At 38.2% G+C, this 16,795-nt stretch overlaps 1 protein-coding gene and 1 pseudogene across 4 annotated transcripts in view; one reads left to right on the plus strand and one right to left on the minus strand.

Moving 5' to 3' along the window:
• SUGCT (succinyl-CoA:glutarate-CoA transferase) overlaps window positions 1-16,795 on the minus strand; it is a 966,251-nt gene that overhangs the window by 894,291 nt on the left and 55,165 nt on the right. For 3 of the 4 annotated variants that reach the window (XM_053609716.1, XM_053609720.1, XM_053609718.1), the window contains exons 3-5: window positions 9,809-9,882; window positions 5,183-5,268; window positions 4,507-4,557 (exon numbers count right to left, since the gene is read on the minus strand). In XM_053609716.1, coding sequence (XP_053465691.1) covers window positions 4,507-4,557; window positions 5,183-5,268; window positions 9,809-9,882 — 211 coding nt within the window. Of the gene's footprint in view, window positions 1-4,506; window positions 4,558-5,182; window positions 5,269-9,808; window positions 9,883-10,326; window positions 10,446-16,795 lie in introns of all 4 variants that reach the window. The other variant, XM_053609717.1, reaches the window with a different exon arrangement.
• Window positions 783-2,488, plus strand: LOC128560209 (inhibitor of growth protein 2-like; annotated as a pseudogene).

A 16,795-nucleotide genomic window follows, 5' to 3' on the forward strand; every position in this document is an offset into this window, starting at 1 on the left:
AATCTATTTATGTTTAATGTGAGTTGAAATAGACTGTATAGTCATCAACATGATTTGAAGATAAACCAAGCAGCTAATGGAACATAATTTTAAATTGTTACAGTCTTATAGAGGACACTGGCAGAATCCAAGGAAGGAAATATAGGTAATTCATTATTTATTTTTGTCAGAATTATACATGTAGGCCTAAAATATCAGATGAAAATTGATGTCTTAGTAGAAATAGTTATGAATTCCACCCATCACTGTCACATTGTGAAGCCATAATAAAAATGTAAAGAATTTGGTTTTTTAGACAGTCTTACTCACTTTGTTGCCACGATAGAGTGCCTTGGCATCATAGCTCACAGCAAACTCTTGGGCTCAAGCAATCCTCTTGCATCAGCCTCCCAAATAGCTTTGACTACTGGTGCCTACCACAACACTTGGCTATTTTTTAGAGATAGGGTCTGGCTCTTGCTAAGGCTGGTTACAAACTCCTGACCTCAAGTGATCCACCTGCCTCGGCCTCCCAGAGTGCTAGGATTACAGGCATAAGCCATCACTGCGCCTGACCTAAAATGTAAAGTATTCTTTAAAACAAATCTGAAACCTTGACTACTCAGCATAAATTATCAGAATGTTATGCAATGAAATCAAAGAAGCAGGACTATGAGCACTGAAGATATTACGAAGAAACAGAACTAAGAGAGAAGTGTTGAAGGTAAAACAATCTCCTAGATAAAAATAATAATGATAACTACTGAGGAGAAGATAGAAAGAAGGGCATGAGAATAAAGACAATGAGAGATGGGTCCAAGTGAGAGTAGTCACAACAATGGAGAACAATGTAGAAAAATCAAACTAAATTTCAAAAGACAAACAAACAAACTAAACCTAAGTCATGCTAAAGATATGGGAAAGCAGGGTGGCAACATAAGGATATTTTCAATGTTGGGGTCCAAAATATACCAGAACTTCTATAAGTTGACCACCCAAGGGACTGTAACAAACTGGTCAAAATATAGAGGTGGCAAATAAAAAGAACTAGGCCTATTGTACTCATATGTATATGTGGTATGCGTCTGCTCTGTGAAAATTAGGCCAACTTAAGGAGGTGACCAGTGTAGGGAGGTGGTCAACTCTAGTTCTACTATATATCTAGTGAAAAAAAATGCTAAATTGGCTGGCTTGATCCAGCAGAACCAAAGAGGATGATCACTGATTCTAATCTTAATAATAAAAAATTATCTTTCAGTTACCTACATAGCAGTACAGAAATGAAGCTAAAATTGATGGTTTGATAAAAACCAAAAGTTGAGTACTTCTTGCCTTCCTGGAAAATGGCTGGTGACCACAGAGACTTAGGCTTAGCTGGGAGCTCCAGAGGGGATAGACCAGGCAGGGCATCGGCTTGACCCTAGCAGAGTCAGTGCTGGGGTCTGTGAGATGTTTGTTGTGATGTTTCACATCTCTTTACCAACCAACAAATCAGAACACAGACACAGCTGCTAGGACCATCGCTGACCCTAGCACCTCAAACATAAAAGGAAATTGATGATGTCTATGAAAAATATAAGAAAGAAGAAATATAAGAAAGAACTATAAGAAAAATATAAGAAAGAAGAAAGGAAAAAATGCCTAAAGCAGCTTCTCCAGAGAGCATTAATTAATAGTCAAGAATTGAGAGATGAAAAAATTGAGATTGTCACACAGATGCTCAAATTGGTGGAAAATCAGGCAAAACAAATGGAATTGCTTTCACACTGTTTCCAAGATCCTGCTGAAAGTAAGCGAGCCTCAGAGAAAGCAAAGATGGATTCCAGCCAACCAGAAAGATCTTCAAAGAAACCCTACAGACAGGGAACCAGTGAAAGCCGTGACTTGGCTCCACGTTGGTAGCTCAGCCCCATATGCCCCCGGGCTGGTGGGTTCAAACCCAGCCCAGGCCTGCTAAACAATAATGACAACAACAAAAAACTGGCTAGGCATTGTGGCAGCACCTGTAGTCCCAGCTACTTGGGAGGCTGAGACTAGAGAATTGCTTAAGCCCAAGAGTTTGAGGTTGCTGTGAGCTGTGCTGTCACAGCACTCTACCCAGGGCAACATAGTAAAACTCTGTCTCAAAAAAAGAAAAAAAAAGAAAAAAGAAAGCCATGACTTATGTCACATGGCAAATGAGATTAAAGACTGTGATGATTAGCCACCTAAGGAAAAGAAATCCAAGTGGGCAAAGGAAAAGAAACACTCCAAGGCCAAGCAGGAAAGAGAAGCTTCACCTATCAAGTTTGCAATAGATTACAATGAACCCACATACTGTTTGTGCAACCAAGTGTCTTATGGGGAAATGATAGGATGTGACAATGAACAATGTCCAACTGAATGGTTTCACTTTTGATGTGTTTCACTTACCTATAAACCAAAGGGGAAATGGTATTGCCCAAAATACAAAGGAGATAATCAGAAAATAATGGACAGAAGTACTGGAAAGACAAGGAAGGATAGATGATTGAGGTAGTAAAGGTCATCCACGTTCTAAAGGGTTATTTGTCTTTTATATAATTGGTTTACTTTCAGAAAATATTTTAGGGTAAATGCATAAGACTATGTGATTATTTTTATTTTTTATTTTTTTGGAGACAGTTTCACTTTGTTGTCCTCAGTACGGTGAATCATAGCTCATAGTAACCTCAAACTCCTGGGCTCAACCGATTCTCTTGCCTCAGCCTCCCAAGTAGCTGGGACTATAGGTGCCCACCACAACACCTAGCTATTTTTAGAGAGAAGGTCTTGCTCAGGCTCAGGCTGGTCTCAAACCTGTGAGCTCAGGCAATCCACCCTCCTGGGCCTTCCAGAGTGCTAGGATTACAGGCATGAGAAAGTGCGCCTGACCTGTAATAATTTTTAATTATTAGTATTAATGGTATATTAAAAGTTGTACTTTGAAAAAAAAAGTTAAGACTTGATTCTCAAATCAAATAGTTATACAGTTGACCCTTGAAAAACATGGGTTTTAGCCGGGCATTGTGGCGGGCGCCTGTAGTCCCAGCTGCTCGGGATGCTGAGGCAAGAGAATCGCGTAAGCCCAAGAGTTAGAGATTGCTGTGAGCCGTGTGATGTCATGGCACTCTACCTGAGGGCAGTACAGTGAGACTCTGTCTCTACAAAACAAAAAAAAAAGAAAAAGAAAAACATGGGTTTGAACTGCCAACACTTATACATGGAATGGATTTTTTTTTCCCAAATAAACATGGATGGAAAATACAGTTCTCATGAGAAGCAAAATCAACTTACACCAAGGGCTGACTTTTCTGTTTTTGGAGACAGTGTCTCTCTCTGTCAGTCAGGCTAGAGTGCAGTGGCACAGTCATGGCTCACTATAACCTTGAACTACTAGGTTCAAGCAATCCTCCCACCTCAGCCTCTCAAGTAGGTAGAATTACAGGCATGTGTCACCATACATGGTAAATTTTTTTTGAACTCCTGGCCTCAAGCAATCCTCCTGGCATCCCAAAGTGCTAGGATTACAGGAGTGAGGCACTGCAACAACTGAAGTCCATCTTTTCAAATAAGTGGGTTCTGCTGGGCCAATTGTGGGTCTTGAATGTGCTTAGATTTTGGTATACTCAGGGGTCCTGGAACCAATCCCTTGTGTACTTAGATAAACTATAAATCCATTAGATTAGACTGTAAGCCTCAACAAGGAAGGATGACAAACAAGTTTCATCTCATGTGATGAATCCAACATCAAGTGCATCAGGAAATAATAGCTAATAGTGAGTGCTGACCATGTGGCATGCACTCTTCTACACACTTTACACATATTAATTGTAACAACGGCCCTACGATGTAGATACTATTATTATCCCCAGTTTACCGATGAAAAAACTGAGGCACAAAGAAGTTAGTCACCTATGACATCACTTATATAGCCAGTAAGTACAAAAAGCAAGATTTGAGTTCCATGTATAGTAAGCATCTTAACCATTATGCCTCCCTGCCCTCAAAGAAAGATATCGGGATCAGTAGTGAATATATTGGCCATCTGAGTAAGTGTTACAAAAAGCTTCAGCTATCCAGTGAGGTGACCTAGGTTCAAATGTCAGCTTTTCCCCCGTTAGCTTAGTAATCTTTGAAGCACCCCTTAGACTCCCTTAGACTCAATTCCCTTTCATGAACATGGGAATTCCAATACTTCACTTACAAGGCAAATTTTGAGCATTAGAGGAGATACCGAGCCCAGGATCTGATGCAGAGTAGGCACTGAGTCAATAGTAGATAGTACCATACTTATATATAATATTTTTATAATTGCTAATTATAAATTAATAATTTATAATTTCTTTTATGCAAGAAATTATAAAGCACATTACATTTAATATAAAAGTCAAATTAAATTCTCAAAGATCATTTATCACAAAACAAAGATTTTCGTTAAAATAAAGTTTTTAAAACACTTTTACTCTGATGTTCAAATCTCCAATTACAACCTAGGTGGTAAAATGCCTCCCACAGACCATACTGTACCTCTTTGATAATTTTCACTCCTTTGGGATCCTTGATATTAACAGCTATACTCTAAAAATTAAAATATACGTATTAAAATACTATCATAAAGGTTTTTCTAATTATTGACATTCAACAAGAAAGGTTTTCATATCATAGACACACCTCTTAAAGTAAATTTATTTTACTCATAACAAAAAATTTACATCATATTTACTCTTTAAAAAATTTATTTGCAATTATGATTCATTAGGATGATAGCAAGGATTATAGTAATGCTTTTTAAATAATAATACTATAGTAATATTATATAGTAATATTAATCATAATAATATAGTAATTTTTTCAGTAATACTAAGTGTTAAGCAATTAGCAGTCTCCAAAAGAATAACCAATGTATAGAATCAAATGATTTCTCTCTTTCATAAAATTATTTATTTCTTTTTTTGAGACAGAGTCTCATAAAATTATTTCCATTATAAACTCTCATGAAATGTTTTAAGTTATTTAGCAGAGAAGGAAGATTAGTACAAGGCTCTACTATTTCTCTTTGGAGACTGGTGAATGAAGAAAATTTCACTTTATTTGAAATATTAGTTACACCCACAAAAAATAAGAAAATAAGCCATAATGATATCAAAAATTTTGTTATTACAAAAGAATTACTCAAAAAAACAAAAAAGGGATAATATCTTACTTTTTTATTTCGGTTAACACTGAGAAAATATGTACTTTCTGTCCTCACAAAAGGTGGCCCCCAAGTTCGTGTATCATCACCAGCTCCTGAAAATAATAATATGAGCTATTAATCTTTAATACTGAAACATCATGAGACATTTCAAACCAATAGGCTCACTCATCAAAGACATCCGTGGGCACCTGAGCAAGATTAGCTCAGTGTAGTGAAATCAGTGGCCTACAGGGGGCCAAAGGAACTACTTAGAACTGCCCAACCGTGACAGCTTGAGACTGTCTCCAAAAAAAAAATTAGTTTTTTGCTTTTGTATTGTAAGTTTGAAATTATTTCTAAATAAAAAATGTAAAAAATTCTAAAAAAAAAAAGAACTGCCCAACCTCTGTACCTGTTCACATTAAATCACTACAACTTTCCATATTCATTTTCACTAAATTTCATTACTGAAAGTCAGAATCTCAAAGGAAATACCCTACTGGCAGTCTTCATATTTAATGAACAGCAAATTTCAAAGGTGAAAAAAATTACTCTTAGATTTTGGCAAGGAAGTCAGTTCTTTCAGCATTTCTTGGCATTGAATGTACAAGAAAATGTTGAGTCTGTGAAAGATTTTTGTTAAATATAATTTAAATAAGAATTATGTGAGTCTTCATCATAAGGTGGCATCTGGGGCTAGGTATATAACAGTGATTAATAAGTCTACAAAATACTTCTGTAGCAACAAATCAGAAAGGCAAGTTAAGTTACTAAATAGAAAATGTCAATAATTTAAAAAGCCATTTTAGAATAAAATTTTAGTTTTCTAGGTCTTACTTCAAAGTAGAAGTCTGAAAACATAAAGAAAAAAATAGGGTGTTTTATTCTGGATATCTACTTCATGTAATTCTGAAATGTATTCATGTCTGATTCAAATGTAACACTGTAGGGTGGTGCCTGTGGCTCAGTGAGTAGGGCGCTGGCCCAATATATAGAGGGTGGTGGGTTCAAACCCAGCCCCAGCCAAACTGCAACAACAACAACAACAACAAAATAGCTGGGCACTGTGGCGGGTGCGGGTAGTCCCAGCTATTTGGGAGACTGAGGCAAGAGAATCGCTTAAGCCCAGGAGTTGGAGGTTGCTGTGAGCTGTGATGCCATGGCACTCTACCAAGGGCAACAAAGTGAGACTCTGTCTCTGAAAAAAAGAACAATAATAATAAATAAATAAATAAATAAATAAACAAATATAACACTGTAGAATTACAGAAAAAAAGCTTTCTCAGTGCAAAAAGCAACTGGCAAAGAGCATAGATAGAACTCAGAAATGAATCAATAATTAAAAGGCACAAAACAGAATCAATTAAATTATGATTTTTACAACATAAGCTTGGATTCAATATTGTTTAAAAAAAACTTATAGCTATATAAGTAATTATAACAGTGAAAGGATTTATCACTAGCCCCCCTAAAAGAGAGAATTTATGAATATGGGTTAAAGTTCTAATTATTTAAAAGACATAATTAATTTATTAGCCATTAGACTTTAACCACTTATACTGATCAAGAAAAACAGACATAGTCTTTTGGGGGGGCGGGAAGAGGCTGAGTATTACTCAGCCTGGATGTATGTGACTGCACCATAACCACTGTGCTTTGGGCTGACAGGTTCGAACCTGGCCCAGGCCAGTTAAACAACAATGACAACTGCAACAAAAAAAATAGCCAGGCGTTGTGGCGGACATCTGTAGTCCCAGCTACGTGGGAGGCTGAGGCAAGAGAATCACTTTAGCGCACGGATTTGAGGTTGCTGTGAGCTGTGACACCACAGTACTCTACCAAGGGTGACATAGTGAGACTCTGTCTCAAGAAAAAAAAAAAACAATAAACACCTGCTAGGAACAAGATTTGATGCCAAGTGTACGGCAATGAGACATGGTAAAGGCCTACACAAAGAAAGGTCTTGTGTCTCATGGCGAAAACTAAAAATTGCAAAGGAGAAACAGGTTTAAATATACAGAGAATAATGACTTATGAAATTAATACAACTATTAGGTTGATGACCAAGTGAAATAACAAGAGATATTAGATTGAATGCTCAAGAATGGAAGATACAAAAAAATCAATGATTAAAATCAGGAAGTGCTATTGTGCTGAAACCAGATAGCAATGTGAAAATTACAAGCTTTATTCAAACTGGAAAAAGTATTCAGTCAGTATCCAGCAACGATCAGAAGTAATGAACATCACTGACTGGATAAATGAAGCATTATTTCTACAAAGCAGAGCTCACCAGGCTCTTCCACCACCTGACACCAATAAGCACAGGTCAGATACTTAAAATGTAATAAAATATAACAATACACAATATTCCCCATGTTAATCAGAAAATATTCTGCTAACTGCTTTGGCCTCTTTTTTTTTTTTTTTTTTCTTTTTGTGGTTTTTGACCAGGGCTGGGTTTGAACCCACCACCTCCAGCATATGGGGCCAGCGTCCTACTCCTTTGAGCCACAGGTGCCACCCTACTGCTTTGGCCTCTTAACAAAATCTATTTCGCAGGAAGTTGAATTATCCAGATCAAAGTATTCTACTTTATAGGTCTTAACAATTATGGTAAATAAGTTGACATAATTATAAATTAGTCTCTTGTGAGTCATATAGATATACCACCAGACCAGTCTCACTAATTTGAGAATTTTGTTCCAGACCCAAAAGGATCAGATCTTGAAGCATAAATAATAATATGAATTGTTGCGAACTTCCAAAACAAGGTATTTACAGGATGATGCACTAGACATAAAAAACATGGACTGTATCCTCCCCATCTGCACCTAGGTGGAATAAAGCCATTTAATTGCAAAAAAAAAAAAAAAAAAAAACATGGACTATATACCCCTTTCAGTGCTTATTGGAGAGAAAGGGTACACAATAATGACACTTTTCTAAGCAATTTTATCAATAACACCATGAACTAAACACCAAAGTGTTAAGATGGCACTAGATAAAAGTGAGAATTGCAAAACCCCATCTCTATGAAAAATAGAAAAATTAGCAGGGCATGGGGATATACGCCTGTAGTCCCAGGAGGCTGAGGCAAGAGGATTGCTTGACCCCAGGATCGCTTGAGCCTTGCTGGGAGCTGTAATGAAGCCTCCACACTCTAGACAGGGCCACAGAGCTAGTCTCTGTTTCAAATTTTTTAAAATGTGATAATTGTGTACACAAAATACATTTATCTGGTGGACAAAGACAAAGTAAAAACAGAAATGTCAGATGAAAAACATAAAGCAGGCTCAGCGCCCATACCACATGGGTTATGGCACCAGCCACATACACTAAAGTGGCAGGTTCGAACCCGGCCCAGACCAGCTAAAACAACAATGACAAATGCAACAAAAAATAGCCGGGCATTGTGGCGGGTGCCTATAGTCCCACCTACTTGGGAGGCTGAGGCAAGAGAATTGCTTAAGCCCAAGAGTTTGAGGTTGCTGTGAGTTATCACATCATGGCACTCTACCAAGGGCAACATAGTGAAACTGTCTCAAAAAAAAGAAAAGAAAAAGAAAAACATAAAAGCAAAAAATTGATCTAATCTTTTGTGTGTTCCCCTCAAAACCTCTAACATTATAAAACATGGAAATATTTCTTTTATTAGTAATAGAAAAGAATGATTTAGATATCTGAGCTCCTTTTTGACAAACTTTGATTCCTTTTCCTCCTCTCCTTCTGTATCCTATTCCTTTCCCTTCTATCCTCCCTTTGTCTTTGCCCTGCCTTTATCCCAAAGTAAGAGAATGTGGTCAGGCCCACTATCATCTCACTCTCAATAGTAAGGATTGCACAGAGTAACCAGGGTCAAGATCTGAGCGTAGTGCTTGGATATTCCTTAATTAGCTGTGTGATCTTGAACAAATTGCCTTACCTCTCTGTGCCTCTGCTTTCTTCTTTATAAACTAGGAATGATAACATCAGCCCATACATAGGGTTACTGTAAAGATTAGATAAACTAAAATAAGCAGTGTTTAGAACTGAGGCTGGCACTCTGATAAGTATTGTTATGATAAATGGTGTTATCATCTTTGTTAGCAGATGTTACACCTCAGCTTTTAACAGAAGCTTTCAGGTGCATGAGCAGAAACTAGCTTAAGCCTTAGCCCTTAGCATATATAGGGTAGAAAGAGATCTTTGGTCTACCTTCACAGGAAAATAAAGAATAGAAAAGAGAAAATAATCATTTCATTTCAATTCTCTCCTCATCCCACTTACAGGTACATTCATTGTGAATATTTAAAGAATTAGTAAAAGTATTTATTAGCTTGTTTCTGTTTTGGGTTTGTTTGTTTGTTTGTTTTTTGAGACAGTCTGACTTTGTCACCCATGGTAGAGTGCCATGGTGCCATAGCTCACAGCAACCTCAAACTCCTAGGCTTAAACAATTCTCTTGCCTCAGCCTCCCAAGTTAGCTGGGACTACAGGAGCCTGCCACAACTCCTGGCTATTTTTAGAAGGTCTCACTCTGGCTCAGTCTGGTCTCAAATGTATGAATTCAGGCAATCCACCCACCTCAGCCTCCCAAGTGCTGGGATTACAGGCATGAGCCACCATGCCCAGCCCTTGTTTCTGTCTTTTAAAGGGAATAATAGCTTTTACCTGGTCTTTCCACTTTTATGACTTCTGCTCCAAGATCTCCTAAATTCATAGTAGCAAAGGGTCCTGCCAGGACTCTACAATATTAACAATGATAAATAATTACAATCTTTAAAATTTGTATATTAACAATCTTAATAGTTCATCAACACACATAAACTCATATAAAGCTAGTTAGAATCAAATTTTTTTTCTTATTTTGGATTAATATGAGGGTACCTAGGATGAGGTGACATTGTTTGCACTTGGTAGGAAAAGTTCCAATTTATATTTGACTTCTTTACCCAGAAGGTGTGCCATATACCTCTACATTGAATCCATTGGGTAGGGACTTATTGAGCCCCTTAACCCACTTCTCCCCTCCTGCCTTCCTCAATTTAATTATGTTTTTCCTCTTATGTGGGTAGGTAGTTGTTCATCTGCTAGTTTCAAATTAGTATTGATCACATGAGATCCAAGAATCAAAATTATTAAAACTGTAATTTGGCCATATGTATCAAGAGCTTTGAAAAAGTATATACCGATATAGGGCGGAGCAAGATGGCAGCCGAGTAAAACCTTCCTTGCATCTGGGCACCGTGAGTCTGGGGAGATAGGACTCCAGGCATCTCTGGCTGGTGGGATCTGCCTATCATCACCCCTAAGAGGATACAGGGAGTCAGCGAGAGACTTCTGGACCCCAAGAGGAGGACTAAAACAGTGGAAAACCCGTCTAAACCCACCTGCAACTGTAAGTTCAGTAGCAGCGAGACTGCAAACCAGAAAGGCCTTCCCTGTGAACCGTTTTGGTGTCTTTGGACTTGGCACTCAGCTGAACTGCCTTGGGGAGAGCCTGAGCGGGAGTGCGGAGAACTTTGGCCTTTGTCTAGGGCCCGAGTCTGAGCCGCTGAGCCAGACAGAGCTAATAGTGTTTGGCTCTGGGTTACTGGCAGCCATTGTGACCGATCTGCCCCAGCAAGCTCCGCCCTCAGGGTCGCAGAGCTAGAATTGGGTGGGAGCTGGTAATCCAGCGACCAAGTAGCCTAAGGGCGGGGTCTGAGCCACCTTGCAGCCCTAACCCTTGGGGGAAGAGGGAGACCAGTTTTGGCACACAGGGTAAGTGGATAGCCACTTCAGCAGTGATTCCAGCGACAAGCACTTCCCTGGGAAAGCTTCTGCTCAGCAAGTGAACAAATTCAAAGTGCCTTTTAAGTGGGCTGAAGAGAGATTTAGGGTGTCTACCTGCTGGGGTTTGAGAAACTAGCAGCCTCCAGTCCTATCAGAACTGTGATTAACATCTCATACCCCAGAAGACCACGTGTTGCCCACACAATATTCAATAACATATACATACTGCTTGGTTTTTCGTTGTGTTTTTTGTTGTTTTTTTTTTGGTTTGGGTGTTTTTTTTTTGTTTATTTTGATGTTGTTGATTGTTGTTACGTTTTTTAAGTTCAACCTTTTCCATACAGATCCTTTTTCTTTCTCAATTTTTCTACTTTAATTATAATTTCCCATTGCTGCCTATTTCAACAATTAAAACTTCATTTTTGTTAGTGTTTCTACTGCTATTATTTGGTTTTCCACCCAATTTTATCCTGTAAAGTTTCCTCTTTGCTTGTTTTGGTTTGATTTATAGCATTTTTGTCTTTCCTCTCTACTTGGTGGAGGTGGGGTACTGTGTCTGATCAGGTTACCTGCTGACCTCAAGGGAACCACCCAACTGGGCACCTCCAGAAGGTGGGTTTTTTTTAAGGTTGTATCAAAGTACCCTACTGTACACCTAAATTGCTCTGTCTCCCTCTTTCTGTGCCTCTCTTCTTTTTGTCAATATTCCTTTTACCCACCCCCTCTCCTTTCTCTATTTTTCTTTTTTTTTCTTATCACACGGTCCTCCTTTCTTTCATCCCTTTTTTGCTCTTCAACCTTCTCACCCTTCTGGTCCTGTCACCCTTAGTCCACAGGCACGAGAACTTAAAGAGCAAGAGGAAGTGAAAGGAAAATTAGGGCAAGGAAACAGATAAAACAAATCACTCATGAGGACGAATCAGCAGAAAACTCCAGGCAACATGAAGACCCAGTCCAGAACAACCCCGCCAAGGGACCAGGAGGTAGCTACTGCAGAGGATTCCACCTATACAGAAATGTAAGGAATGACAGAAAGGGAATTTAGAATACACATGTTGAAAACAATGAAAGAAATGATGGAAACAATGAAGGAAACTGCGAATAAAGTGGAAAATAACCAAAAGGAAATTCAAAAACAGAATCAAATAACACATGAACGATATCAAGAATATAAAAAAAATATAGCAGAGCTGAAGGAACTGAAACAGTCAATTAGGGAACTTAAAGATGCAATGGAAAGTATCAGCAAGAGGTTAGACCACGCAGAAGAAAGAATTTCAGAGGTAGAAGACAAAGTTTTTAAGATAACTCAGATAGTAAAAGAGGCAGAAAAGAAGAGAGAGAAAGCAGAACGTTCACTGTCAGAATTATGGGACTTTAGGAAGCGTTCCAACACACGAGTTATAGGAATCCCAGAAGGGGAAGAAGAACGCCCCAGAGGAATGGAAGCCATACTAGACAATATTATAACAGAAAATTTCCCAAATATCACCAAAGATTCTGACACACTGCTTTCAGAGGGCTATCGGACCCCAGGTCGCCTCAACTCTAACCGAGCTTCTCCAAGACACATTGTGATGAACCTGTCCAAAGTCAAGACAAAAGAAAAGATTCTGCAAGCTGCCAGGAGTAAGTGCCAGTTGACCTACAGGGGCAAATCCATCAGAGTGACCGCAGACTTCTCTAATGAAACTTTCCAAGCAAGAAGACAATGCTCATCTACCTTTAATCTACTTAAACAGAACAATTTCCAGCCCAGAATTCTGTACCCTGCTAAGCTAAGCTTCAAAATTGACGGAGAAATCAAATCATTTACGGATATACAAACATTGAGGAAATTCGCCACAACAACACCAGCTCTACAGGAAATACTTCAACCTGTTCTGCACACTGACCACCACAATGGATCAGCAGCAAAGTAAGAACTCAGAAATGAAAGGACAGAACCTAACCTCCACACTGATGCAAAAGACAAAACTAAGCAATGGACTCTCACAAAATAAGACAAATAGAATACTACCACACTTATCAATTCTCTCAATAAATGTTAATGGCTTGAATTCCCCACTGAAGAGACATAGATTGGTTGACTGGATTAAAAAACACAGGCCATCCATTTGCTGTCTGCAAGAAACACACCTGGCTTCAAAAGACAAATTAAAGCTCCAAGTGAAGGGTTGGAAGACAATTTTCAGGCAAATGGAATTCAGAAGAAAAGAGGAGTTGCAATCTTATTTTCAGATACATGTGGATTTAAAGCAACTAAAGTCAAAAAAGACAAAGATGGTCACTTTATATTGGTCAAGGGAAAAATACATCAGGAAGACATTTCAATTCTAAATATTTATGCACCCAATTTAAATGCTCCCAGATTCTTGAAACAGAACTTACTCAGTCTGAGCAATATGATATCTGATAATACCATAATAACAGGCGACCTTAACACTCCTCTTACAGAGCTGGACAGATCCTCTAAACAAATTAAACAAGGATATAACAGATTTAAATGAGACCCTAGAACAACTGTGCTTGATAGACGCATATAGAACACTCCATCCCAAAGATAAAGAATATACATTCTTCTCATCACCCCATGGAACATTCTCCAAAATTGATCATATCCTGGGACACAAAACAAATATCAACAGAATCAAAAGAATTGAAATTTTACCTTGTATCTTCTCAGACCATAAGGCATTAAAGGTGGAACTCAACTCTAACAAAAATGCTCGACCCCAACCAAAGACATGAAAATTAAACAATCTTCTGTTGAATAACAGATGGGTGCAGGAAGAAATAAAACAGGAAATCATTAACTTCCTTGAGCATAACAACAAAGAAGACACAAGCTACCAAAACCTGTGGGATACTGCAAAAGCAGTTTTGAGAGGAAAATTCATTGCTTTAGATGCCTACATTTGAAAAACAGAAAGAGAGCACATCAACAATCTCACAAGAGATCTTATAGAATTGGAAAAACAGGAACAATCTAAGCCTAAACTCAGTAGAAGAAAAGAAATATCCAAAATCAAATCAGAGATCAATGAAATTGAAAACAAAAGAATCATTCAGAAAATTAATGAAACAAGGAGTTGGTTTTTTGAAAAAATAAATAAAATAGATAAACCATTGGCCAGACTAACGAGGACTAGAAAAGTAAAATCTCTAGTAACCTCAATCAGAAATGATAAAGGGAAATAACAACTGATCCCACAGAGATACAAGAAATCATCTCTGAATACTACCAGAAACTCTATGCCCAGAAATTTGACAATGTGAAAGAAATGGCTCAATATTTGGAATCACACCCTCTCCCTAGACTCAGCCAGGAAGAAATAGAGCTCCTGAACAGACCAATTTCAAGCACTGAGATCAAAGAAACAATAAAAAATCTTCCAACCAAAAAATGCCCTGGTCCAGATGGCTTCACTCCAGAATTCTATCAAACCTTCAAGGAAGAGCTTATTCCTGTACTGCAGAAATTATTCCAAAAAATTGAGGAAGAAAGAATCTTCCCCAACACATTCTATGAAGCAAACATCACCCTGATACCAAAACCAGGAAAAGACCCAAACAAAAAGGAGAATTTCAGACCAATCTCACTCATGAATATAGATGCAAACAAAATCCTAGCCAATAGATTACAGCTTATCATCAAAAAAGTCATTCATCATGATCAAGTAGGCTTCATCCCAGGGATGCAAGGCTGGTTTAACATATGCAAGTCCATAAACGTTATCCACCATATTAACAGAAGCAAAAATAAAGATCACATGGTCCTCTCAATAGATGCAGAAAAAACTTTTGATAAAATCCAGCATCCTTTTCTAATTAGAACACTGAAGAGTATAGGCATAGGTGGCACATTTCTAAAATGGATTGACGCTATCTATGACAAACCCACAGCCAATATTTTACTGAATGGAGTAAAACCCAAAGTTTTTCCTCTTAGAACTGGAACCAGACAAGGTTGTCCTCTGTCACCTTTACTATTCAACGTAGTGATGGAACTTCTAGCCAATACAATTAGGCAAGACAAGGAAATAAAGGGAATCCAAATGGGAGCAGAGGAAGTCAAACTCTCCCTCTTTGCTGACAACATGATCTTATACTTAGAGAACCCCAAAGACTCAACCACAAGACTCCTAGAAGTCATCAAAAAATACAGTAATGTTTCAGGATATAAAATCAATGTCCACAAGTCAGTAGCCTTTGTATACACCTATAACAGCCAAGATGAGAAGCTAATTAAGGACACAACTCCCTTCACCATAGTCTCAAAGAAAATGAAATACCTAGGAATATACCTAATGAAGGGGGTGAAGGACCTCTATAAAGAAAACTATGAAATCCTCAGAAAGGAAATAGCAGAGGATATTAACAAATGGAAGAACATACCATGCTCATGGATGGGAAGAATCAACATTGTTAAAATGTCTATACTTCCCAAAGCAATCTACCTATTCAATGCCATTCCTATCAAAATACCAACATCGTACTTTCAAGATTTGGAAAAAATGATTCTGCGTTTTGTATGGAACCGGAAAAAACCCCGTATAGCTAAGGCAGTTCCCTGTAACAAAAATAAAGCTGGGGGCATCAGCATACCAGATTTTAGTCTGTACTACAAAGCCATAGTGCTCAAGACAGCATGGTACTGGCACAAAAACAGAGACATAGACACTTGGAATCGAATTGAAAACCAAGAAATGAAACTAACATTTTACAACCACCTAATCTTTGATAAACCAAACAAGAACATACCTTGGGGGAAAGACTCCCTGTTCAATAAATGGTGTTGGGAGAACTGGATGTCTACATGTAAAAGACTGAAACTAGACCCACACCTTTCCCCACTCACAAAAATTGATTCAAGATGGATAAAGGACTTAAACTTAAGGCATGAAACAATAAAAATCCTCCAAAAAAGCATAGGAAAAACACTGGAAGATATTGGCCTGGGGAAAGACTTCATGAAGAAGACTGCCATGGCAATTGCAACAACAAAAATAAACAAATGGGACTTCATTCAACTGAAAGCTTCTGTACAGCTAAGGAGACAATAACCAAAGCAAAGAGACAACCTACACAATGGGAAAGGATATTTGCATATTTTCAATCAGACAAAAGCTTGATAACTAGTATCTATAGAGAACTCAAATTAATCCACATGAAAAAAGCCAACAATCCCACATATCAATGGGCAAGAGACATGAATAGAACTTTCTCTAAAGATGACAGACGAATGGCTAACAAACACATGAAAAAATGTTCATCATCTCTATATATTAGAGAAATGCAAATCAAAACAACCCTGAGATATCTAACCCCAGTGAGAATGGCCCACATCACAAAATCTCAAAACTGCAGATGCTGGCGTGGATGTGGAGAGAAGGGAACACTTTTACACTGCTGGTGGGACTGCAAACTAGTACAACCTTTTTGGAAGGAAGTATGGAGAAACCTCAAAGCACTCAAGCTAGACCTCCCATTTGATCCTGCAATCCCATTACTGGGCATCTACCCAGAAGGAAAAAAATCCTTTTATCATAAGGACACTTGTACTAGACTGTTTATTGCAGCTCAATTTACAATTGCCAAAATGTGGAAACAGCCTAAATGCCCACCAACCCAGGAAAGGATTAACAAGCTGTGGTATATGTATACCATGGAATACTATTCAGCCATTAAAAAAAATGGAGACTTTACATCCTTTGTATTAACCTGGATGGACGTGGAAGACATTATTCTTAGTAAAGCATCACAAGAATGGAGAAGCATGAATCCTATGTACTCAATTTTGATATGAGGACAATTAATGACAATTATGGTTATGGGGGGGGAAACAGAAAGAGGGAAGGAGGGAGGGGGGTGGGGCCTGGG

The sequence above is a fragment of the Nycticebus coucang genome, chromosome 11, assembly GCF_027406575.1.
Source record: "Nycticebus coucang isolate mNycCou1 chromosome 11, mNycCou1.pri, whole genome shotgun sequence".
In the NCBI taxonomy this organism is placed as follows: domain Eukaryota; kingdom Metazoa; phylum Chordata; class Mammalia; order Primates; family Lorisidae; genus Nycticebus; species Nycticebus coucang.